The sequence below is a fragment of the Plectropomus leopardus genome, chromosome 7 (assembly GCF_026936395.1).
Source record: "Plectropomus leopardus strain MGB_pleo_1.0 chromosome 7, ASM2693639v1, whole genome shotgun sequence".
NCBI lineage: Eukaryota > Metazoa > Chordata > Actinopteri > Perciformes > Serranidae > Plectropomus > Plectropomus leopardus.
The window spans coordinates 29,780,315-29,805,627 of record NC_142182.1 but is presented as its reverse complement, the minus strand read 5'-3'; the positions used below and the strand labels follow the sequence as shown (position 1 = coordinate 29,805,627).

At 40.6% G+C, this 25,313-nt stretch overlaps 1 protein-coding gene across 1 annotated transcript; it reads right to left on the bottom strand.

Annotated features, from left to right (window-relative positions):
- Nucleotides 1–308: 308 nt before the first annotated feature.
- On the bottom strand, nt 309–20,301 carry LOC121950426 (potassium/sodium hyperpolarization-activated cyclic nucleotide-gated channel 2-like). The gene is made up of 8 exons (XM_042496421.2): nt 18,812–20,301; nt 13,821–14,244; nt 12,505–12,666; nt 9,791–10,009; nt 7,918–8,064; nt 6,915–7,155; nt 5,745–5,909; nt 309–3,656 (listed from the first exon to the last, which is right to left on the bottom strand). Exons 1-8 carry the CDS (start codon nt 19,459–19,461, stop codon nt 2,107–2,109), a joined length of 3,558 nt encoding a protein of 1,185 aa, XP_042352355.1. The 5' UTR covers nt 19,462–20,301; the 3' UTR covers nt 309–2,106.
- Nucleotides 20,302–25,313: the final 5,012 nt, after the last annotated feature.

Here is a 25,313-nt window from a genome sequence, read left to right as displayed (position 1 = left end):
GCAGTGTGTAGGATTTAGGGACATCTAGTGGTGATGATTGCGCATTACAACCAGTTGAAACCTCTTCTGTTTGTGAACTCCTAGTTAGAATTTCTTCAGTGTTCATTGTTTAGGTTTTTTTTTATAAAGAGCAGAATTATCTGCAGAGGTCTCTTCCTTTCCAAAACAAACAGACCAATTAACTAAAACTGGTAAAACATGAAAAAAAAGCAGTTTTATGTCATAAACCGTCCAGCACCTGCTATTGTGTTCTCATCTTTTTCTCTCTGATAAGTTAAGATCCAGATGTTCAGGAGGTTTTTATAAGGAGTCAAATGATCCACAGAGCTCTTTTCCTCTTCCTCTTTTTCTCTGTATTCATATATTACTATGCAGCTACTTCAAGTCACAGAGATATATGGGAAATTTTAATAGTAAAACTGTAACACTGTATACATCTATATTTAAGTCTGACTGTTTCTCCTTTTTGCTTTTGTTACCTTTTCATATAAAATCCCCCTTCTCTCTTGATTTTCACTACAATGATACTTCTATTCTGATTTTTTGTATTTGATCCTGTCATTATCACCACTGTGGCTAAAGTCCCTCTTTTGTCGTTGTGTGTCTATTCCTTGACTTGCTCTGTATATATTTGTCTTGTGTTGTAAAAAAAGAGCAAAAAAAAAAAACAAATGGACTGAAAAAAAACAACCTCACTGTTTTCCATACATTTTTTGGCTCTTCGCAGTTGGGCTCTAGCCCAGCACCAGCTTTTTTGTACTCACCTTTTTTTCTCTGAAAAGTTAAGATTCAGACGTTAGGGAGGTTTTTGCTGCTAGCTGAATTATCTGCAGAGGCCTCTTTTATTTAGAGGCCTCTCCAAAACAAACAGACCCAGTGATTAACACTGTTACAGCAACCCGAAAAATTGATGTTTTTCCAACACTGTTTGGCGAATGGCCCTATCTAAAGCCAGTTTTTGGTCTTTCTGTTCTGGGCCACTGTAATAACGTGGCGATCCAACATGGCCGTCTCCGTGAACCATGACCGGCTCTCTATGTAGATATAAATGCCTCATTCTGAAGTAACGAAAACACAATTCTTATTTTGGTTGATTATACACTAAAGAAAACAAACTTTTATATTCCATTTCTGCCATTACATACCGCTAAATCCTGCACACCGAACCTTTAATCTTGAACTAAAAACAGAATCTCACTCATTGACTCGAGTGTTTCAATTCACAGTACCTTTGTATACCCATAGAAAAACACAGATTATTGCATACTATGCTGATGGCACACAAACAAATGTTCTGTACCAAAGGTATTGTCAAATGAGTTGGCATCAGTGGCTCGTCTCGCCACACGCTGCAGCAGTTGTGGAGATGTATCTCTGAAACTGGTTACACTCTCCAGAAAACCATCATGGCCCTCGAGTTCAACACATTCAGAAATTAATTCCACTCAGACAGACAAACATCACATTACATTCATTACTCTGTGATCTGATTTGTGTGACCCATTTGGGTGTGCAATATTGCTGAAACGTTATCTTGGAAGACATGCCATCATCAAACCATTAGGTGATCTCTGAAACGAGCAAAGTGCACAGTCAGTCTCTCCTCGAATCTCTTAGGGGGTAAATCTTGCATTCAAACGACACACTCAGTGGCGGGAAAGGACATAAAAAAAGGACAGTCATTTTTGGTTTCAATCATAACTGGATAACAGTTGTGGACATATTTCCAACTAAACATGTGAGGCTAAAAGGTTACACAAATTGCCTGGACAAAACAAAATACTTAGAACAAATCACAGAGTGTGGTTATAATACAATACATAGAACAATTGATATTTTCATGAGGTGCTATATATACCCATCAATAGGTTTCGGATTTTATTACTATATTCAAAGACTCAATATCCTGTAGAAAAAAATATCCATCATTGTCCATTATTATCCTGATCCATTCAGTCTGATTAAAAACGAAACCACCGATCTCCAATCTGATTAGAATAACACACCCTCCTGCTGTAAAATTTGACAAAGTCGTGGTTGAAACAATGCCAAAGAAGGAGGTGATGTCCTGTTTGTTCAGGCATTAAAGGAGGGTGTGTCTGAACCTCACAAGTTGGATGGAAGTTTGGACTGTTTGTGTTCGGTCTCTAGCATCTTAGCGGGGGACCTAGCATGGGGAGAGTGAACACCAACAGACTGGTTCTGAGGTTCGGGACCTGAATGTGTCCGGCTGATTGGAGCAACTTGACCCGGGATCGGGCTGTAGGGTTTACTGACAGCCAATTGGGAGGAGAAGGGGCTGGATGCCCTTGCTGCCCCTTCTGAGAAGCCGCTCATGGCCAAAGGCCTTTCCTGGTGTATAGAGCTGTGAGAGCCTGAGATAGTCTTTATTTCCTGGGTAAAGAGATCCACCGAGGACTCGGCCCTCTCTTTGAGGGTACAGGCCACCCTGGCAGGGCATGAGGTCTGAGGGGTGAGAGGGCTGCGAGAGGCCACAGTGCTGGGGAGCTCACTGTGGTAAAATGTCCTTCCCTTCACAGGACTCTGTATGCTGGGACTATGGACTGGAGGCGTGTAGCAGGGCGAGGCCTCGGCGGAGCCATACTGTGCCAGGGAGGCGAGGGCCGAGTGCTCGGGGAGAACCTGGGGGAGGAAAACAGACTGGAGACCTGCAAAGCTTTGCTGCGCCAGTGAGGCTGTGGCCCCGGCTCCGACTGCAGACCCTGGCTGAATAAATCCACTGGAGGACGGAGTGCTGGTGATGAAGGGAAAATGTGGGAGGTTCAGACCACTGGATGTCCTGCCTGCTCTGTCATGACTGAACCCCATCTGCTGCACGGTGGCGTGAGAGGTCTGCTGCAGCTGGCTTAGTATGGGGCCGACTGAGCTGGAGATCAGAGGGCTTATGGCGGAGGCAGAGGGGGCTGGGAATCTCCCGGCTAGCCTCCCGGGCGCCCCCTGCTGGAGTAAACCTATAGTGTGTGGTGGGGTGGTCATAGCACCGTGGAAGGGCTGAGGGTGGAGCTGAGCGGAGCAGGTGTAGGAGACGGTGGCCTGGCTGATGGGGAAGACTGAGGCCATGCCCGAGTGGGGAGGGTGGTGCGGGAGGTGGTGTGAGGGCAGAGGGGCCAGAGGCTGCAGGCTGCTGGTGAAGACGGGCTGGGACGTCAGTGAGGGTGACACAGATCCAGCGATGAGTTGCTGCGCCCTGAGGGACGCCGGTGTGGAGGTCTCAATCCCAGATTTGACTTTAATGGAGCTGGCAGGAGAACCTGGCCCTGAGCCACAGCTACTGGATGTGTTCGCTCCCAAATAGACTCTCTTTGGATGGCTGATGGGGTCCTTCAGGGGCCCTGGTGTCAGAGGATGGTGGAAGAGGATGGGTGGCAGCTGGGAGTGGTGGGCTAAGGCCAGAGCAAGTGGGGTGGTGGCAGCAGCAGCCTGGAGCGGGGCCTGAACCAGCGGGGCCCAGATGACCGGGGTGGGTGATGGGGGTGCGGGGGGAGGCTGTGGGCTGGTCTGGATCAGCTGCGTGCACTGGGCCATGTCTCGGTCATGCTGCACTATTCTTTGGATGATCTCGCTCTCTTGGAAGTTTAGTGTGCCAGAACTTTGGTGATGCTGGACTTTATTCTGAAGAACAGAGTTCCTCTTTCCTGTTAAGAAAATGCAAATAAGGCCGTGCTATTTCTTTACAGAAGATTTCCATAAATCAGCAACCGAACCACAACCATGTTGAGTTCCTATGTGTGGTGTTATGCTGCAATACATGTGGCTGAAACATTGACGTCAGTGTGGGATCTTATACAAAGCAGAAACTTTGAAATGTTATTCTACGCACACAGCTCAGACATCTCCTCCTCCAGAAAAAAGGGTTTATTAATCCTCTGTCCCTTGTAAAGAATAAACTCAATAAGAACACTTTGAAAACAGTTTGTCTACATCAGCATTTCTTAAACTGGCAGGTGGGCTGTTGCTGACTGGGGTAAAATGCGATGTTAATGTAATATTTTGAGTAAACAAATTGTGCTGTCACAGTAGCAACAGTGTTCATTTACAGTTAGTCTGTAGGTTTACAGAATGGACAGATATTTGACAAGGACAAAATCAAGAACGGGAGATGCTTTCCAGCAGAGTACAAATGCTGCAGAACATGCAGAGGGATTCGTTTTTCCTCCCCCCGACCCCACTGAACTCACAGAGAGAGAGAGAGACAGAGAGAGACAGAGACAGAGAGAGACAGAGACAGAGAGAGAGACAGAGAGAGAGAGAGAGAGAGAGAGAGAGAGAGAGAGCTGTGGCTGTGCTCAGAGCAGACAGCTGTTGATGATTGGAGCAGAGGAGGAATTAGCAGTAATGTGGTAAAGTAGTAGTAAATATACCATGTAAGTTTCAGTTTCATAAATAAATGCTGCATCTCATAGTCCTATAGAGCAGATTCCTCTGAATTTTTTCTTCCCCTAAAGGGGAATAAAATGTTTGAGAGCCACTGGAATATAAATATATAAATCATGTTTTTCAAAACAGTTGGAAAATGGTGTGACTCTAGGGGATTGGATAATTTATGATTTTATTCTGCATCGAGATAAAAATCACAATAAGTTGATGCTGGTAAATTTCCATGATCAGGATAATTGTGAATATCGTGTCAGGAAACAGGATTCAAACACACCAACCTCAAAAACTGTGAAAGATCCTGAACAAGCATTGACATATTTTATGTCAAAAGATCTGATGCCATTTAAAATAGTAGAACACTTTTGCTTTTCAAAATTGTTTGTTTTTCCACTAAAAAGGCTCTTCACTAACAAAAAAATAGTGTTCTGTCTGTGATGCAATAAAAGTATGATTCTTGAACTCAGGCTGAGTGATAAGGAGAAAATCAAACATGGCAGTATTTTTGATCAGATACCTTGATATCAATTTGCAATGATATCATAGGGATGTCTTTTAGCACAAAATATTCACACAATGAGATTTTTTGATAAATAATCATCAGAAATGTGGAAATAATGACTAAGAGTGTAAGGGCAAATAATAAAACAGCAAAAAAAAAAAAAGTTCTGTAGAAATTTCAAAATTCACTATATCACAGCCGATAAAACCAGGAAAAGAAATTATAAAAACTCCACCTTTTGGTCCTGTTAGTCCTTCAAACCATTGCAGAGTGCAGAACACAATAGATTATATGTGAGTTAAAATATGGGCTTTTCATATTTATATCCGTATCTGACGTGCTTAATAGATCACAGATTTGTTTGAATGTGTTCAATTGTTTGGTATTCATGGTAAATTCATGGTAAATTCCTTAATGCAAAGATTATGGCCGCATTAATGATGTGAGAATAACAATGACCTGATTTATTTCACCGATCATATTTAATCCTTTGTTTAACCCAACTGTTCTGATTAGTAATATTTCATTTTTGTGTACTGAAAGAAAAAAAAACAGCAGCAGTTCAATCAAATCATCCCTGACCGCAATTAATAAACTGTTGCAACGGCTTTGTTGGATTCTGTGTTTAAATGTGCACTTCTCATGATGTGATGCTCCATCAGCCAATGTCCCCGCCATCACGAACTATAATAGCCATTATTATTATTAATGTTATATTAAACATTATATATGAAGAACAGACACAATTGTAAATGTAATACCAACACTTAAAATATGGATAATATTTCACTGCAACACATTAAACAAGCTCCTATATGTGGGTTTTTTTTTATGGTTAAGGACTTACCGATGCGGTCCAGGCGGTCGAGCGCCACAGTCTCAAAGGCCCTCCTCATCATGGGATACTCCTCCAGCACCTCGTTGAAGTTGTCCACCGACAGAGAGTACAGCCGACAGTAGTTATCTGCTCGCACGCTGGCTGTCCTCCTGCCTCGGGTCAGCAGGCAAATTTCTGAAGAGAAGAAAGCAGAAAAAATGGAAGTATTTGTTATATTTTTTTATTAAAACACATCCTGCTGAGTGCAAATCAGATTACCATCAAGGTTTTTTTTAAAAAAAAAACAACAGGTAATTAATATGAAGTGTTATGTGATGACACATAAGAAACAACATTTATATATTTTTTGATCCATTCACAAAAGGAGAGGCAAAAATAGTATTATTAGTGTGAGATGCAAAAACACGAAAAGAGCGATGCCTCTGAACCCCACAGATGGAGCACTTAATGCAATTTCTGCAGCTTACAGTTTGTCCTGACCTCATCTGTCGTGCCAGATCAGAAAATAAAATAATGCGCCATTAAAAAAAAAAGTAGACATATTTTTCAGGACAGACATATTGAGGATATAGACAGAAACACACACACAGACTCACACCCTCTTTCTCTCTTTTAAACACACATTTCCTGTCCTCATTTACCATTTTCACATCTGTGTGTGTGTGTTTTGCTGAGTAGCTTTAAGCCAAAACATATCATTTTTTAGTGATAACCACATCATCCTTGTGTCAGAAATCTTCACTGGAGTATGGATAAACATTAGAATATAGTTAGAAATAATAGCAAATTATATCTTCATATTCCTGAGCTGACACATTTGATGGTTTCTACTTTTCTGCACAGCCAGAAACCGACAACGAGACAATGAAACGAGGGTGACAGCAAATTGAAAGTTCTGGACTTCAGCTTTAAATATGGCCTTAACAAAAGAGGGAAAACCCCCGCAGATGGAATCAAAGATCACAAAGCTTTGCTCCTCTTAGTCTCGAGCCCTTTTAAGGAGATGATGTGGACAATTTTTCCCAGCTGTAATAGTCAGGGAAGTTAATCTGCTGAGTGCCAGAGCCAAATAAATCAAAACAAATCATACCATCAGCACTCCTTCACATACATTCAAACTGACTCAGTGTCAGTGATATTAGCATGCAGTCCACACAGCAGCTTGCGTGCAGACATTACCTCCAAAATAAGAGCCATCGGACAGTTTGGTGTCATTGCTGTTCTTGGTGATGACGCTGACGACGCCGTGCTGGATGAAGTACATCTTCTTGCCGATGGTTCCCTCTCTGATGATGTAATCGCCCGGCTGGAAGACTTCGAAGCGCAGTTTGGTGAGCATGGAGGTGACAAAGTTGGGATCGGCATTGGCAAACAGCGGCATGGAGGCCACCAGTTTACGACAGTTAAAGTTGATGATCTCCTGCAAGAGATGCAAAAAAAACAAAAGAAAGAAGGTGTTTTAGATTAAAGCCTTCACAACACAAACATCAGTGTCACTACATGTGTACATTTCAATCATTATAAAAGCAGGGCGGTTAACGGCTTAGTGCTCCGTTAATGAGGTTTTCTGTCCTCATAAAGTCTCAGGCCATTACTAATCAGATTACACCACTATTAACATTATCGTGCAAAGTAAGAGAGGCATATTAGATTGCACAAATAATTAACTGCAAACCATTTAGAAAAAGGATGCCCACTTCATTAAATCTGAGAACCGTATAAAATAAAATACATGGAAAACATTTCTGGTCACACTTTACTTTAATGCTTCTATTTAGCATTAAAGTAAAATACTGCTTTTTAACACAAGATAATGTAGTTTTAAGCAGATACAAGGACATTTTGAAGTTAACATTAATGCACATTGTTTTTTCAACAATTATAAATTATCCTATGTCTCCCATAAAAACTGTGTTTTACTATATTGCCGTCCATTGTCAGTTTCCACTCATGGGCATTAACAGCAGTACTTTTGGTTATTGACAAATGAATAAATAAAGATTAATATCTGTGTAAAACATTACAGTGTGTCACAAACCCTTTATTTATGTTTTTATATTGCTTGTAAATTCTAAAGCAAAGCAATTTTAAAGTAAAATGTTGCATACTTTTTTTTTACAGTGAGGGCAACATTTTAATGACTCAGCTGTTTTACTATCACAACAACAACATGACTGCTGACCTCTCGCAGCGGCTCATTTAGCTCCTCCAAGATGCTCTCCTCATCAAACATCTTTCCCTGGTAACGGTGTTCGTAGTAGTCGTGGATCCTCTGCCGCATGTCAGCAGGGAGCTTGTGGAAAGACATGTATTGCTCCACCTGCTTATACTGTAACAACAACAACAACAACAACAACAACACAATTATTGCAATTATAAAATCATTCAAAGTTTATATATTCAACGGCAGCCACAGACATTTGTATAACTGTAATGTAACTGCAAGAGAAAATGCAAAGTCATGTCAAAACGAATATATTAACGTGATTGATGTGTTGGCTCAGAGGTGGACTATAATGTGTCTCATTATGTTAACAGTCAACTGTCAGGCCATCTGTGAAACCTGCCCACAGAGCGATGCTGTGCCTCTGTCCCATCTGACAAATACAGTCGCGCTCTGCAGGCTGCAGCTAATAACATTAACTACTGTGTCCTTCAGCCGTGTACTCTAGCAGCAGAGCACCATGACTGCTCTGTACTCCCAATCTACTGTATGGGAGTTGTTGTTTTGCTGTTATTAACTTGCTCTAACCTGTCAACCATGTCTCTCTTTACAACAACTCTACAACAAATCTACACTTACATGCTGCTCCATCTATTCTCATCTATTTATATTCTCCTTTTATGGGGCATTTTCTCACTTAAATGCCTAAAGATTTATGATAGGTGGGTGAATTTGTCACAATATCATGTATCATCATCATCATTCAAACTGCATTCTGATAATCCATGGAGTACAGATGCTTTATTTTAAGGCCTAGTGTGTAGGATTTAGTAGCATCTAGCTGTTAGGTTACAGAACTGAAACTTCTCCCACGTGCCAAGTGTGTAGGAGAACCGACGCATTAAACAGACATGTCCCTGTCTAGAGCCAGTGTTTGATTTGTCCACTCTGGGCCACTGTAGAAACATGGAGGTACAACATGGCAGACTGCGTAGACAAGGACCCGCTCCCTATGTAGATATAAATGATTAACTCAAAGGTTACAAAAACAAAAAGATTCTTATTTTCAGGTGATTATACACATAGTTATGAATATAATATAACATTCTGCTCCTAAATCCTGTACACTGGAGCTTTACATGAAAGCAGCAACACAGCAATAGAAAATATTTAAAATTTGCTTACAAGTAAAAGTACCACATTCAAGTAAAAGTGCATAAGTATTAGTAAATTGCACTTAAATTGTTTAAAGTTTAAGTACTAATTATGCAGAAAAACAGCCATCATGAGTGTTATATTATTATGCATTATATTATTGGATTTCTGATGGGTAGTTTAATCTGTAATAATGCATCAGATTATATAGACTGATTAAATGTTTTGTATAGGCCTGCACAATAAAACTGAATATTTTTTAAATAGAAATACATGCACATCACAGGAGCCTTTTTTTGATAAAGATAATCTCGCATTGTGGTGCAAGAGAGATGCCAGAGTCTACAAATCATATTCCACAATCACGTAAGGGACGATGCTGGTTTGGTATGGATGGCTGCTAAAATCACATCTCCACCTTTTGAATTTTTTAGTGAAAATGAAATGCAAAAGTGACCATTTCCATCTAAATCACAACTCATGTCACAGTCGCAATATCTGTCAAAATAATCACAATTTCAATTTTTTTGCATATCATTCAGCACCTTGTATTGTATAAAAATGTATGCTGTTAAATAATGTATTGGAGTAGAAATAAAAAGGAGAATTAAATGGAAATACTCCAGTAACATATCTCAAAAGTGTACTTTAGTGCAATATTTCCATCACTGATTTCAAGACTCAAAGGAAGAAAATTTGTTGACAAATTTCAGCCACGCAGAGAACAAACGCCCACCTTTTCTTGGTACTGCCTCCTGGAGGAGTCCAGAGACTGAATGAGTGCAGTAGCATGCCCCACAAACATGGCAAAGCAGGTAGCGCCCACGATCATGCTGAGGATGGTGAGCCACACGTCAGCCATGCCGATGGGGGGGTACAGGCCGTACCCGATGCACAGCATGTGACTCATGGCCTTGAACAGGGCGTAGGAGTATTGCTGACCCCAAGTGTCGTTCTGTAAGAGATGAAGAGGAGGACAGAGAAAGTTTATCACCACAACATTAATGCTTCGGCACATTTTGTGAGACGATTCAAAGTTTAAGATCAAGAATGCAGATGATGCCTTTTTTTCCAGTTTTGTTGGTTTTGAAATGCCCACCTAATGACTGTCAGAAAACATCACCTTAAAACACCTTAAAACATGCTGTCCTGCTTTATTCTTAGCTGTTAGTCTATTTTAGTCACCAGTATATCTCTTACTTCATTTTGTATTTAAACCAAAAATTAATCAATTTCAACAATAAACACTCGAATATGAATATGAAAAATATGTTATCATTTTCCACAGCCACAACAAGGTGATTCATTTAAACTTTATTTTTTTTTATGACCAACAGTCTAAAATCAAAGAAAGAATTACAACAAAGAAAAGATTCTCACATTTAAGAGGGAGAAACCAGGGAATATTTGGCATAGTATTTGTTTAAAAAATTACTAAAACGATGAGTTACTTAGTAAAATAGTTGCCAATACATTTTCTGTAAATCAGCTAATCTATTAATCACATTTTTGCAGCTCTTAATATGATCTTTTTTTTGGTTTTAAAGCCCCCAAAATGGGTTTCAAAATGTAAGTATTTCTCTATGACATTAAATATCCTAAATTGTGTGAATAAACAAATTTAAGTTTGAAATTTTTAAAGGGGGCCTATTATGCTTTTTCTTATTTTCTGTCAAAATGACACAGTGTCAGATGTTCATTCTAAATGTGGCCATAGTTTCAAATAGTGAAGTAAAGGTAATCCCTGTGAGGAAAAACCTCAGGCTTCAAACTTGTGAATACTCTGGGTCCAACGTTTTATTCCTACTTTCGAGACAAGCTGACATAGGCTTGTGACATATTTCTTTATAAGGAGGCTGCTTCAGGCTCAATACTACAAGTGTTCACATTACATACACTGTTACATGTAGCTACATTTTAACATCAGGGAAACATATCATATCGGTTGCTGATGTGATTACTTTCAGGTCATATTCCTGCTAAAACATGAACGGTTGTGTTTAGAACAAGCAACAGCCTCCGGGGCTGGAAAATGAGGCCAACTCTGAAGTGTCAGAAACTCCAGTTCTTTAAATGACCACTTGAGGCTGGCTCCACAAAACAGAGTAAATCCCCACGGACCCACATGTTAAAATGCCCAACTTTACAGCCTAAATAAACAAAAACTGGAATAGGTCTCTACAGCTAATTTCAACATTCATGACAACTTTACAGGGGGTGAATTTTTATATAACTCACCCATTTACAGTTTATTGAGGTTTAAAGTTATGCATATTTAAGAGAGGGGCTGCTTTGAGTGACAGGCTGTCTGCGAATGGTGTCCTCGGCTTCTCAGTCAGATCCACCCTTCACTCCTACACAGCGCTAACCTCATGTCCGAATATGGTTACTTCTGGCTCCAGAAAACAAAGGTGCAAACAACCAAAAATTCCATACTTGAGGCTTCAAAACGGGGGTCCACAAACCAGTGGGTGATGTCACGGAAACAAGCTCCTCTGTTTATACAGTCTATGGTTTTTTGTTTTTATTGGTGATTTTTTTTACAGTAAGAAGTGCTGCTATTCTTCATTACAGTCATTCCCCCTCTGAAGTGATGGCCAAGAGATGCCATATCAACAGCGGAGAGTGCAGATGCAGAAGTCCTGGAAACGCTGACCAATAAAAGCAGACTGGACTTTTTTGGGAGAGGGACTTAAAGAGACAGGCGCTAAAATGGAGCGTCTCAGACAGAGGGTGAATACAGGTGCTCCAGTACAGATATTATGAGGATAGTGGTGTTTTTGAACATTAAAGCATGTAAACGAGTTCTTTTAGAAACCCAAAATACAAGTATGAACCTGAAAATGAGTGTAATAGGTTCTCTTTGCAAAATATTTAGTGTTAAACATTCAAATACTCAACTATTGTGCTTCATCAGGACTGTGTGGGTTTGATTTGATCTCATTTGCAAGAGTTCAAAAATCGCAGCATTAGATGTTGGTTCATTTCAGGAGGCTTGCACGGCCTTCCTTATTTGCTCTTGGGCTTATTTTTTCCCGTAATTCTGCATTTTTCTTGTAGGTGCAATGAATGTTGGGACTGTGACTTGTAAATAAAAAAACAGAATGATGGGTATCAACAAAATAAGGGAAAATAAATGGCGATGGTGCAGGAGCTTCCACACTGAGCAGCCATCTTCCTTCGCGCCATCACATGACCCTGATTTGATCTAATTTGATTGACAGTGACTAAACAACCCCGCAACTGTGATCAGCTTTCAATGCAAATGTTGCTAACTCCTGATTGGTGGATAGCAGTGTGTGATATATTTCCACACCTGACGACTTCAATCAAGCCAGAGGAGCACAGAAACAACAAAAAATACAGAAAATCTCTCACGAAACAACCAAAACTGTTGGAAAAGATTGTGTTCATGCATCACTCAGTGTTAAAACTACTCTGACCACTTACCACCATCTTGTTTCTGGTGACCCAGCAGTCAGGAGGGAAGTCTTGCAGCATGGGAACCAGGAACTGCAGACAGCCATCCCAGTGACACAGCAGCAGCATCATACCAATCAGGTTCATGATGCGCACCATGGCGCTGGCCAGGTCATAAGTCATATGGAAAACCTGTGACACAGATTATCAGCATTAATATAACTGAAACAACTAAACACATGTCTCTCTGCACATAAATCTATGAAAAATCAATTCTCTCATGCAATCAGAGGATTTGAAAAATATAATAGGTGCCTTGTGGGCTGACAGGCACAGGGTCCTATACCAGACCATACTGTTCTTAATCTTCTATAGACCACCAGAGGCTGTTCCAGTGTTGTGTAACCATCTGCAAGCAACATTAATGGCCTATGGGGAGTGCAGCCTCAGTTGGAATTATAGAAATAAGATAATGCAGGAAAATATCTGTTATTAGGTCAGTTGTTTGTGCGCAAGTCTCTGAGGGGAATCAATAGATGAACTCTCTTTGTTTTTTGCGATGGGTATCATGCATTTTCCTTGAAAGAAGAATAGGGTAGTAATTCAGACAGGTTAATAGATATGAAGGAGATCTCAGCATGTTGTGATGATGATTTTCAAAACGTTATAATCTGTTTGTTGAAATGACAGAAATCTGTAAGAAATGCTCATAATCTCAGAGCAAGGTGGTGTTAAATTGCTTGTTTTACAAAAAGAGCAGTTAAAACCTAAAGCTATTTACTTTACTATTGTCAAAAACACTGTTTAAAAATGCTATAAGCAGAGCGTTTGGGACATTTCTTCTTATAAAGTGGCTAAAATTATTATCAAAATTGCTACAGATTAATAGATGGCGTTTTTCTGTAGGCCGATGAAGAAGTTAGCGTCGCCCTGGTTCCCTGGTCAAAAAGCCTATGGGATTTTTCCATTGGATTTTGTTTATGGCAGAAAAAAAGGTCATGTGTCAAACGCTTATGATACTTACACGTTTTGTTCAAGGCTGTTTTAAGACGCTTAAAAGCTTCAGAGTTTGCGAATAGGGTATTTTCTGATGTACTTTCGTAGTCTCCTCAGCTTGTGTTAACCACAGACCATATTTCAGACATCTAACCATAAAGCTATTTAAAAAAAAAACACTGACTTCAAGACGAGGGAACCAGTAGTGCTAAACTGCTAACTCATTTCCAGGATTTAGGACTCATTCCTGCAGCACTCCATTGGGGTGTAATTGACTAACTGTTGCATCTCTATTAGTTAATGTGAAGTCTTTTCTAGAGATCCAAAGAGCCTGTCCCTGCAGAATCTACCTCTTCCCACTGGTGGATGTAGCGAATGAGTCTGGAAAGTCGCAGCAGCCGCAGCAGACTGAGGATTTTGGTGAACCGGACGATCCTCAGGGCTCGTGCTGTCTTATAAAAGTCCGAGTTGATGCGTGTCTCCACGATGAGAAAGATGTAGTCCACAGGTATGGAGGAGATGAAATCCACCACGAACCAGGTCTTCAGGTACTTGATCTTGATCTGCTGCGGGTCCAGGATGATCTCTGTGTTGTCCTCCTTGACGATGCCCGTGCGGAAATTGAGGACGAGGTCCATGAGAAAGAAGGTGTCGGAGACTACGTTGAAGACGATCCAGGGTGGCGTGTGCTCGTCCTTGAAGAAGGTGATGCCCACGGGGATGATGATGAGGTTTCCCACCATCAGCAGCAGCATGGTTAGATCCCAGTAGAACCTGAAACACATGGCCACATACATAACTCATGATGAAGGTAACAGCTGGCCAAAGTCATCCAGGTCTTTTGATAACTCATCAAACAATACCTCACAACGCTGAGAGAATAACTGAGTTGAATATTTTATGTGAGGATGAATTTTCTGACTTTATAAGAGATCGGGGCAAAAATATAAACATTTGCTGTCTCCCACTTCTTAAATATTAGGATTTAAGACTTCTCTGTCATATTAGCATATTGGATATATCTGAGTTTTTGGTCTGTTTTTATATATATATTGGCCTCTGGGAAATAATTTTAGCCTATTTACACTTAAGACAAAATAATCTCATTACAATTTTCTCATTCAAAAGAAGATTGATTGGACTTCAGTGTAGAGGTGCCAAAAAATGCAGTTCATTAAATGGCCACTTGAGGCTGACTCGAAAACAGACTAAATTCCCATCAACCATGTTAAAATGTCCTTTACAGCAGAAATGAACATGTTTACAGCCCGCTACAAAAAACAGCTTTGGTCTCTGTTGCTAATTTCAACAATCCTGACAACTGTATGAGGGAATCATTTTGATATAACTCTGACATTTAGTTCAGATCACCCAAACATGTTCTCGTCTGGCTCCAAAAACAACAGCCTAACAAATGTTGAACTTCAGGCTTCAAAACGAGTGTCCACAAACAATGGCTGATGTCACAGTAGCTACATCCATTAGTTATACAGTCTATGTGATAAACTGAATCTACTTGTATTTTGTTCTAAAGGGCCTCTGGAGAAAATATTATGGCCATTTTTACACTTTGTGTACATTACAGACCAAACAATCAATCAAAATAGTAATTAGCAGATTAACCAATAATGAAAAATTGTAGCCCCAGGAAGAGTACTGATTCATTTTAAATCTGTTTTCTTTGAGTGAAATGGCAGAAAGAACCTGCAAGAACCACCAATTTTATCAGTGGCTGCTATTCCTTCCACACAGGAGACTCTTAAAACCAGAGTCTGTGTGTGTTTCTCTGTGAATACTGAATATCTGCTACATATTCAAAGCAATTCTGGATGTGTAGGAGCTTCAAATAGAAATTGATCTCTGTGCAGCTACCATTCTGCCACTGTAACACAAGATCCAGTGGATTTATGTTCAAATGAGGAGAAACAATGAAAACAAATCAAGCATAAACATTAACAAAGCAAGAAATGAGTTGATTCAAGAAAATGTAATTCAGTTCAATACTGGGCTTCTGGCCACAGGGACAAAGAGGAAAATGGGTTATTGGAATCAATCTGAATTGCTCATGAGGAAATATTGATTTTCGCAACTAACTAAATCCTCAAGTATCAGCAGCAGAGTGTTCAATTTCATCCATAATTGCATTTAAAAAGGGGCTGCGTTTAGTTGTTTACAGTGAAGTTGCTAAATTGCATTTTTAATATGGCAAAAATATTTTATTAAAATGCATGCTTTCATTAAAAAATATCTGCCAACAGATAAATATAAAAAAAGTCCTGATATCTGCCTGGAGGGTGGGGGGCACATATTAAGTCAGATGTCTGGTCCTAGCCAACAAAATTTTGAGCGTGAAACACTGTAGTCTTGGCATATGACGCATGCCCAAAATCTACACCTATGCTCTATTAACTATCCTGACATTTGATACGATCAGTTCTTAAATGTCTCATTACAAACATCTTAAAAACAAAACTTCTAAATCCAAAATTTGCATTGCACCCAATGATGTGTAACAGAGGACAACATCAGAGCACTTTCCAATTCACAGGAAACACAAATATGTACAGCTCAGCCACAAAACGGCCAGCCAAGACATGGAGAGTGTTTGTTTAGCAATTACCATCTTAAGTGTGTGTGTGTGTGTGTGTGTGTGTGTGTGTGAAACAGGAAAGCATGCCCGGATGTGACTGCATGTCCGATCCATTCCAGAGACCTAATTAACAACTGATCGATCCAACAGGAGGCTGACACACCTGCAGGGCCAGCACAAACTGCTGGTAGGGGAGGGTGTCAGGGGGGCAGACCTGCGAGGGCGCATGCATTGCACCACTTAAGGTTACTTAAGCGGTATGTGGGGCAGCATACAGTAACCACACTATAGGAGCTTGTTGTAATGAATGCAAACGTCAACAGGTGTAATGCAAAACTTGAGTCCATGATTAGCTGTGAAACAAAATCCATAAAGAACCAGCTGAGAGGAACAGGCGGCTAAACTGTTTTCTTGATATTTTCTGGGTTCACTTACAGGTCCATGAAACAGCAGAGATGTGACCAGGGCAGATCACAACCTACAAACCCAGATTTCAGAGTTAACACCAAACCATCACAGGAGAACATCACAAAACGAGGGAACCAGAGAGGACACGGTGGCCATTTGTTCTAATCAGCTTTCTGTTGTTCTCTGCCAAACAAAGCATTTGCATTCCTCTCTTCATCTGCCTGTTCGCCTCTGCAGTGACACACTGGTCCTAATTGCACTTCCCCTCTCTAGCTAAATCCACCGTTATCTCCTGGGAATCCATGTCATCTCCAGAAGTCAGCTCCCATCAGCCAGATGTTGAGTAGTTAGCATTACTGCTCTGCACACGTCACCCTGCTGCAGAACCCTGGAACAGCTGGACCAAAAAATAAAAAAAAAAAGTCTGCAGGGGACAGTGCATTACTGCCCCTGCAGACCATCCTCATCGACAGTGCACGCAGCATTCAGGCCGCAAAGATCAGACAACTTTCTGATATAATCTGTTACCATCAAAAAAAACTGACAGTTGTGGGGTCTCTGCACCATGGCTGGTCTGCAAAGGAATCTTGCACTATTTGGGTCAGAGTGCAACCACGTTAAAGAGCATGAGAGCACAAAGGGAGTGGAGTTGCAAGCAAAGTGAACACAAAAAGGCTTAAAATGGTGAAAGGAGCTTAGATCAATCAGGACAGCTGAAAAAGGGATCACATTTGTACTAGAGATACTTATCTCTTGCTGCCAGAGCGCAGCTCAAGCACAACAGCCTGCATGCAGCTCAGTGGCTTAACACACACCTGTACTGTGGCTCAGGCTCACCAGCAATCATATTAACCATATTTGCGCAGCGTGCCAGTTCGGTATGTCTGCTGCTGCGTCCATGGACAGCTTTAATCAAAGACAGCAGTCACTTATGCTATAAACAACACAGAGACGGTGTTTATAAATGATATATGGAGAAGGTAACACTGTGCTGAGCTGGTACACAATGGTCATGGAAACATACAGTGTTTGAAGTAAGCGAAGTTGACTGTTTGCAGGACTGGATTCAAGAGTGTCTCACAAGCCGAAAAAACATGAATAGTCTTAAAGGGCACAAAGGTTTACACCTGTAACTTGAAATGAGATCTGCAGGATAAATGTCCAACTTAAGAAGCCAAAACCGTCCTCCTGCTCAAAGCGTGACCCAAACCGGCCATAAAGCCATGACACCTCATACCTCATACACAGAGTTAACAGCTGGGTGTCCTGATTCCTCACATCCTTTTCATTTCAATCTCTCTTTCTGTGTGTGTGTGTCGTTTTGTGGTGTGTCCTCTCCCTGTCCACACCATCTCTACTCCATTAGACTAATTGTACTGTAATAATCTCCACTGATGTGTGCTTCTAATATCTTCTAATATCTCGAATGGTCATGTTACCCTATTTTGATTACCCCATTTCCAAGCCCCTGCTGCACTCTCTGTAATCCATTGCCCTCACTAAATGATCAAAAAAAAGTGTAATTCAGATGAGTGGAAAAAAAACCTGCAGTGACACACATCGGCGTACAACTGGCTGGTGAAAATATGATGACAGCGAGCCTCAAGGTTAAATGTCATGAAAATCCCTTGATGGCGGTGATGAACAGAATGCTGGTTTGCATGCGGCGTGCAATGAAATATAGAGCGTGCATATATGCATCGCAAAGCGTGGATGGCAAATTAGGGAATTACAGACAGGCTTAGGCTGGTGCAGAGATTTAATTTATAGATGTTTGTGCAGGAAACTGGTTGCTTTGATTAGCTACTATGGAACCTATTCTTGTGTGAATGAAACCATATACACACACACTTAGGCCAAACAAAAGAGGGACTTACATTCTACATATGTGGGTTATAATTTGGCTGTCATAGGAGGATTTTGGATGCCAGCCTTTGCATACATCAAATGTTTCCCTGTGAGAACGGCCTGCACAGTAGAATGAGTCTCTAGAAAAGGATAATTGTCAGAAAGGTGGATTACTGAGGCACATTCATCTAATGATCTGTCCTACAGGCTCCTGATTATCATGTTATCATAATGTCATCACAGTGATCAAAGAAAAAACACTCATGCTATATGGGGGATTAGTGTGTGGCTATGATAGGCTATTCAGTTTATAGTGACCTTATCATATTTAATGTTATTTTATGCTCCATTATGATTATTCTATTAAAAATTATGAGTCTTTTTTTCTGCGTTTGTACACTAGCAAAAGCTTCAAATGTGTGACAGGATCACTGCTGCACTTTTTTTTGTAAGACACCACAGCCTGCACATGAAGGTTTTCTGCCCACAAATTACCTAAAATCACTGTATGGGTGGATTATCCAGAAGCCAGCAGACTTTACTCGTTCCCTCTCATGCTCCACGGCCCTCTCACTCCCCAGCATCCGCAGGGAGAACTTGTTGACTCCCGGCTGGAGCATCGCCCCAAACTGCCGGTGCATGAAGCCGGCTTGGTACAGCCGGTCGTCCTCAGGTATGATCTGCTCGGTCCCCTCCAACTTGATGAAACTTGACTGGTCAAACACGGACGCTTGCCCGGCTGCGCCACTCACACCTCCCGTTGCCCGCTGCTGGGCCCCGGGGCCGTGCTCACCGGGGTAACTCTCACTGACACCAGCCTCCGGGATGAGGCGCCGCTGCTCCGCTGGATCTGACCCGGGAGGATGCCGCCCGGTGATGGAGGAGATGCTGCCCCTAAATAAGCGACAGTCCCCGTTCAAGTTGGTCTTCACAGTAACGTCCCTTTCCAAGTCTTCGCTCCTGGCCTCCTCGATGCTCCTGCAACTGCTCGCAGGAGACGGAGAGGACAAATGTTTTAGCCGAATACTTTTCCTCTTTGTGTCCTTGTCGCCGTTGTCTCCTTCGTCAACCACGAAGGGTTTTTGCCCAATGTTTTGCGGCAGGCTGTACAGCCGTTTGCGCATGGAGGACTGAAATCTTTCCATTTTTAAACAGGAGAAGAGATGCGCTCTAAGGATAGCCCGTGAAAACACAGGGATGAATCATGAATCACTTGGGAAGCCACTGGAGGCAAAACAGTGACGGCGCATCCGCAGGACAGGTTGTATCTTCTGTGACACTTGGGACGTGCCTCTCTCCCCCGGTTCAAACATTGAGATGCGTCAACAATACGTGGCCTCTTCGATCCGACGGTCATGTAGAAGAGGTACACGGGAAATGCGTGTAAATCCAGGTAACCCCACGGCGTGCAGACGAGAGCGCATCAGGATGCAGCATGCTGAGCGTCGGACGTGCCGGAGTGGGAGAAACGCTGCTGCTGAGCTCCTCAATGACAAAGCATGATCTCCACCTCCCCAAAATATCCGAGCTCTCTGTCAGTGCAAGGTGATGACACGCATGCAGGGCAGCCGGCACCGGCGTCCACAGAGCGCTGACATCACTGATCCATCAGCCTGCCAGCTTTCTAATAACGTGAATATTGATGGAGCTAATCTATGGGGTTGCCATAGGAGCCAGGATGGCACATGCGCTCACCCCGCCCAGTCAGGACAGCTGGAGAGGATGATTCAAGCATGCGATCCTGCCTTGAAGTTGGTTGACTAGTTGAGAGAAAGCGACGGGATGTCAGGGAATAAAGTCGGGTCTTTATGCATCATCACATGTTTGAAGATGGCCCCGCATGAAGAAACAATAGGCTACACCAGGGATACTCAACTTACGGCCCGCGGGCCAAATTTGGTCCCAATAGGGTGCCCTGTGGCCCTTCAACCATTTTCTAATTCACAATAAAAGTAAAGTGATCCACACTAGAGATTGTTTTAGGTATAGGCTACACAAGGCACCAGAGTGACCCCCACAGAGGTCCTGGCAAAGCCCCTATAATGTCCTGAAATCCTCAAAAAAAAGGGAGTTATTCATTATCTAAATTAAAAGTCTGCAAGGTTACATGCTGTTTATGCTGTAAATATTGTAAAGCCGGTTGAGGCAAATTTGTGATTTTACACTATATAAACAAAATGATGTGATGTGACCTGAGCTGTAATCAATCTGCCATGACACATCTCAAGGGACCAGAGGGATTGATTGTTCCCAATTTTCTGTCCCCACACCTTCTGATCAACCTTTAAACTTACAGTTTGAGGTGAGAAGTCAATGTGAATAACATTCAGTACTTTCTTTTTTAATAGTGGACTTGTTTAAACCTTCATCAATTACTGTGATAATATTACACTGAGGTACAACCTGTCTGGCCACCTACTCCCTGTATTATGGCAAATGCATAACTCTCAGTGTATGCAGTGTTAATTTTTATTCCCTGATGGAGACATTTAAGTGATGAAATACTTCCTGGCATATACAAACAGAGCCATTTGATTTGGTGAAAGGTTGTTGGCAGCTGATTTGATTACCTCTCTGTCATTCCCTTGAATTGGTTTAAACCATGCAACAATTTCATATGGCAAGATGCCATGAGACAAAGAGAAGTAAACAGTTTGTTTCTGCCAAAATGTTCCCTCATGATACAGTGATGAACTAAATGTAAATGTCTATCAGAGTTCAAGATTCTGCTACTTTGTGCATCAAAGACTATTTTTCTTTCATTCTCCCATCAGTGGACACATAACATGGGGTGTAAAATGAAGGGAATAGAATTGGCATGTAAAAGGATGTTCTTCACACTGTATAAAACTCTAAAATGACATTTGGACACTTGCGTATGGAAATCAAATTTGAAAAATAAGTTTGAATTAGTGATCTAATTCATGTGCAAGAATTATGAGGCAAAAATGCCACAGAAGGAAAAAGTCATGCTTTCTGTGATGGAAATTAGTCAAGAGTTTTATTCGTTGGTCTAAAATCCTAATTACAGGTTGGCGTGATGAACAAACCTACAAATCATAAACACCATTAGCAGTTATTATGTGTGATTTTAGTGCATTTTTGTCAATAAACTCAAGTTTAAAAAGTGACTTTTCAAATGCATGCAACTGTCTGCAGGCTGTCTATGCAAAAATAACCATATTGCCATTATTTTAGTAAACAATGCGATTGAGATGAGTCGCAGTTTTAATTTGATTTAATTCTAACTGAAAAAAATATGTATCAAATAAGGATGATGTCATTTTTGCTGGGATTTGTAACAAACAAGCATGTCCACTTATATGTGTGGAATATGATTTGTAGGCTCTGGCATTTCTCTAGCACCACAATGCTTCAATTGTCGTGGTAGGTTTTGACGCTTTTGTCCTTTATTGAAAAAATTGCAGCGATAGCGATTTGGATTTTGCACAATAATGAGGAGTTCAGTACTTCAGTCATCACTTTTCATTATGCTTGCATGCATGACTATTGGCAAGTGTGAGATATCATCTCATACCACAAAGATGATTTACACTCAGTTTACAGTTTATTAGGTGCACAAAAACCAACACAGCCAAAGATAATTGCCATGTTCTGTGCTGTGTAGAGGTGTTGATGCAACTTTAAGGTCATTTTGGAGGCTGCAGCTTGTGGTGCTGTTGAAGAGCATTGCACTATACGAAGACCCCTTTTCAGTAGACCAAATATTAGCTTTAGCAAGTGTTAAATAGTTACAGGTAATGGAGTTACATTATGAAATCACAAAGTAAATGTAATCCATTACAGTTACTGATCAAAATGTTGGTGATTACAAAGGGGTTACATCTGAATATTCTTTATCCGTAAAAACAAACAAACAAGAAAAACAAAAAAAAGGCTTATATGTAGAATAAAACATCCATTCTGTTGCTTTTCATCTTTTCCCTGAGTAGGGAGCAAAGACATTTGGACAAATTTAAGTGCATCATCAAGCAAGAGTATTACAAGAAGCTGTCTCTACAGTAAGACAGGCTCCATTTAATTGTCAGTGACGCTCAAATTTAGAACATAGTTTTTGATTGGTTCTCTTATTTAAATTTGTACAGCCTCTCACAGCCAATCAAATCAATGCAACCTGAGTTTGCTGTCCCTGACACCTGCCGACCATGCCAAAGCGAGTGGTCATGTTGTCAAGAACTACAGAAATCAGAAAATATCTCTAACATTACCATACAATGTAAAGCTCATTCATATATCAATGTTTTCGTCAACATTAAAATGCTCCATGTCAAAACCCTGATAAACATATACAGCGATTAAATATAACCACAATCAATCCCATTAGAAAAGTAATCAAAAAGGTACATTACGTTGATTAATTAAAATTGTTACATTACATTTTTAACAGGGTAACTAGTAATCTTTAACCTATTACATTGCAAGAAAAACCTTCCTAAAACCAGTTTTCGCTGAGTGTACATAAAAAACTGTCACTTCACTTAATATCAAAAGGGAAACACACACTCCAGCGATGTTGAAAAACCCATATCAGACAGAAAATATTATTCAGTGTTAACTATTTTTATGTCTGGAGAGGATCTTTAAATTGGAGTCAGTCTGATTACAGAGGAGGCAAAAGTAGAGGTTCAAAAACCAATGAATTGATTAAAAATAAAATGATAAATCTCTCAACGTTTAAATCTACCCTTACATTTGTTTTTAAATACAACCTACTGACCTGTTTAAGAAGTAGTCCATCTGATTTATTTAAACTTCACCTAACATCTCAGAGTGAGAGATTAACCCAGACAGACACGACTACAAATCACTTTTCTCGAAAGTTGTGTTCCTATTTTTTTTTTCCAGGGTTCACAAAGTCACAGATGTCTCTCTGTTCTAGAAATGGACTGGTCTTATTACAGTTTGAATCCCAGTGACATATTAATCCAGGACATGGCATTACATCATGGGAACCAAGTCCAGATAATTAAAAGACCAGTTTAAAATTTATGAAAACACATTACAATATGCCATCACTCTTCAGACGGTAACAGATACAGAAATGTTGCTTAAATGAGACCTGACCACTGGTGCTACCACACAGCAACCACTATAAAATAGCGCCCCACTTTGCTAAGCTGCTGCATTTTTCCACATAATTTGTTGAATGTGCTGCCCACTGCTGTTTGAGATAATACAATTCAACAGCATCACAACTGAACATGCAGCTGAATCAATACCTTCATAAAGGTCTGATTTATAGCAGGACTGTTTTAGAATTCATTAGTTTTAGCTCAGTGTACCTAATAAACTGAGTGTATATGCAGTGTTTCTGTCTTTAAAAAAACATAAAATGGCAAAACTGCACATATTCTTGCTTGAAATTGAATCAGTTGCCATCATGCCATGCATGTTAATGATTAAATCACTCATTCAAAATACTTATTTTGCTCCTTTTTTGATACACAATTGTCCAGATGCTTTCAAGCCTTCTCTACAATACCAGGGACATAATTTTTCACATAATAATGCTGTGACAAAAGCCTGAACTGCAGTAACACAGGCATCTTCAGCATGTTTCAGACGAAGGACCCCTCAGCTGAAAGAGATGGAGCAGAGCCCCACTACATAAATAAAATTAAGCTGCATATTAAACTGGACCTAAATTACCATGTAGGCATCCCAAAGTGACATATATAAATACACTTTTATATGGCACATATAATACTACACTATTAAAGTAATAAACGACCAATTCATATTAATGGTTTCAGTTGACAAGGGTCCATGGGTAATAATTGGCCTGTCATCAACATTGTGGCCTTTACATCGATTTTTTAATTACATTTTTTAATTTAATAGGTCATTTATCTTTGCTTAATATTATGTTGGATTCACATACAAGTAAATGTCTTTCAGACATATTTCACTTTTAGGAGTAAAAGGAAAAGCAAATAAACACTTGGGGCCTGTGTCCCCATAGGCTAGTGTTTTTTTTCTCAGCTCTTGCATATTTTTCAATTGCGTCTGCTTCTGCATGCGCTGACCTCGAGAAAAAGCACTTGGCCTGTTTTGTGCAGCCATGCCACAAGCTTCAAGTTCAAAAACTCTGAACTTTTCAGAGAGGTGTTGGAGATGTCAATGGCGCTTTTTAGCTAAGCTACTGACACAAGAGTACTCTTTCTGTAAGACAGAAAAGTCCTTCTGTGGGAGCAGATCGGCTGGCGGACACTGAATGTTGATAGTGTGTGTTGTGCTTCAATCACTGCGGTGTTGTGAGCTTGTTGTTCACTGTGTAGTCAACCTCTTGTCAATGTGGCATCACCTGAGCTCCCTAGCTAATGTTAATGTTGAGATATCGTTATAGAAACAAAACCCAAACACATCATTTAAAAAAGTGCTACGAGAGCTGTTTAATGAAGCTGGAATGAGGGTGTCCCCAAGCGTCCTGCCAACATTTTTAGGCTGAGAAAAAAAACACCAGGGGGACACAGGCCCTATGAGAGAAATTATTCAACAATAATTTGGGGGCCCCTTTTCAGTAACTCTGATGACCTCCTATGGGTCACAGATCCCCTGTTGAAGACCCATGCAGTAGCACAGGTAATGCTTCTCAGGAGGCAGAACAGCTGCTTTAGGTGCATTCAGACTGCTTTTCAAAAGTCATGGGAGCTGCATCCCATCATATTCTATTCATTTTCTCATGCACAAGGGTGACTCAGTTCAATTTAACGTTTGGATTTTGGCATAAAACAGTCCAATTTTAGAATGTGGGCTCAGAAAAAACATCTGGATCAATCATAAATACTCAATACTTTTTTTTTCCAATGGTAGATGATAAACACCAAACCAAGGATGTTTTAAAACCCCATGTTCCTTGACAAGGTACAATAGTACATAAAACCTCTATATACATCCTTAAAGTAGGTGAAGTGCCAGAAACCCCCAGACGCCAAAGGCATGACCTCAGTGTCCTCGATAGTAGCCTTTGTCAATA

What these genes read in the sequence shown, in the direction of transcription:
- LOC121950426 (XM_042496421.2), bottom strand. Translation starts at nt 19,461, where the DNA reads ATGGAAAGATTTCAGTCCTCCATGCGCAAACGGCTGTACAGCCTGCCG. An exon ending in TAAATGAGCCGCTGCGAGAG is followed by an intron (nt 7,156 to 7,917) that starts GTCAGCAGTCAT and finishes CATCTCTTGCAG; the next exon opens with GAGATCATCAACTTTAACTG. An exon ending in CGACCGCCTGGACCGCATCG is followed by an intron (nt 3,657 to 5,744) that starts GTAAGTCCTTAA and finishes TTTTCTTAACAG; the next exon opens with GAAAGAGGAACTCTGTTCTT.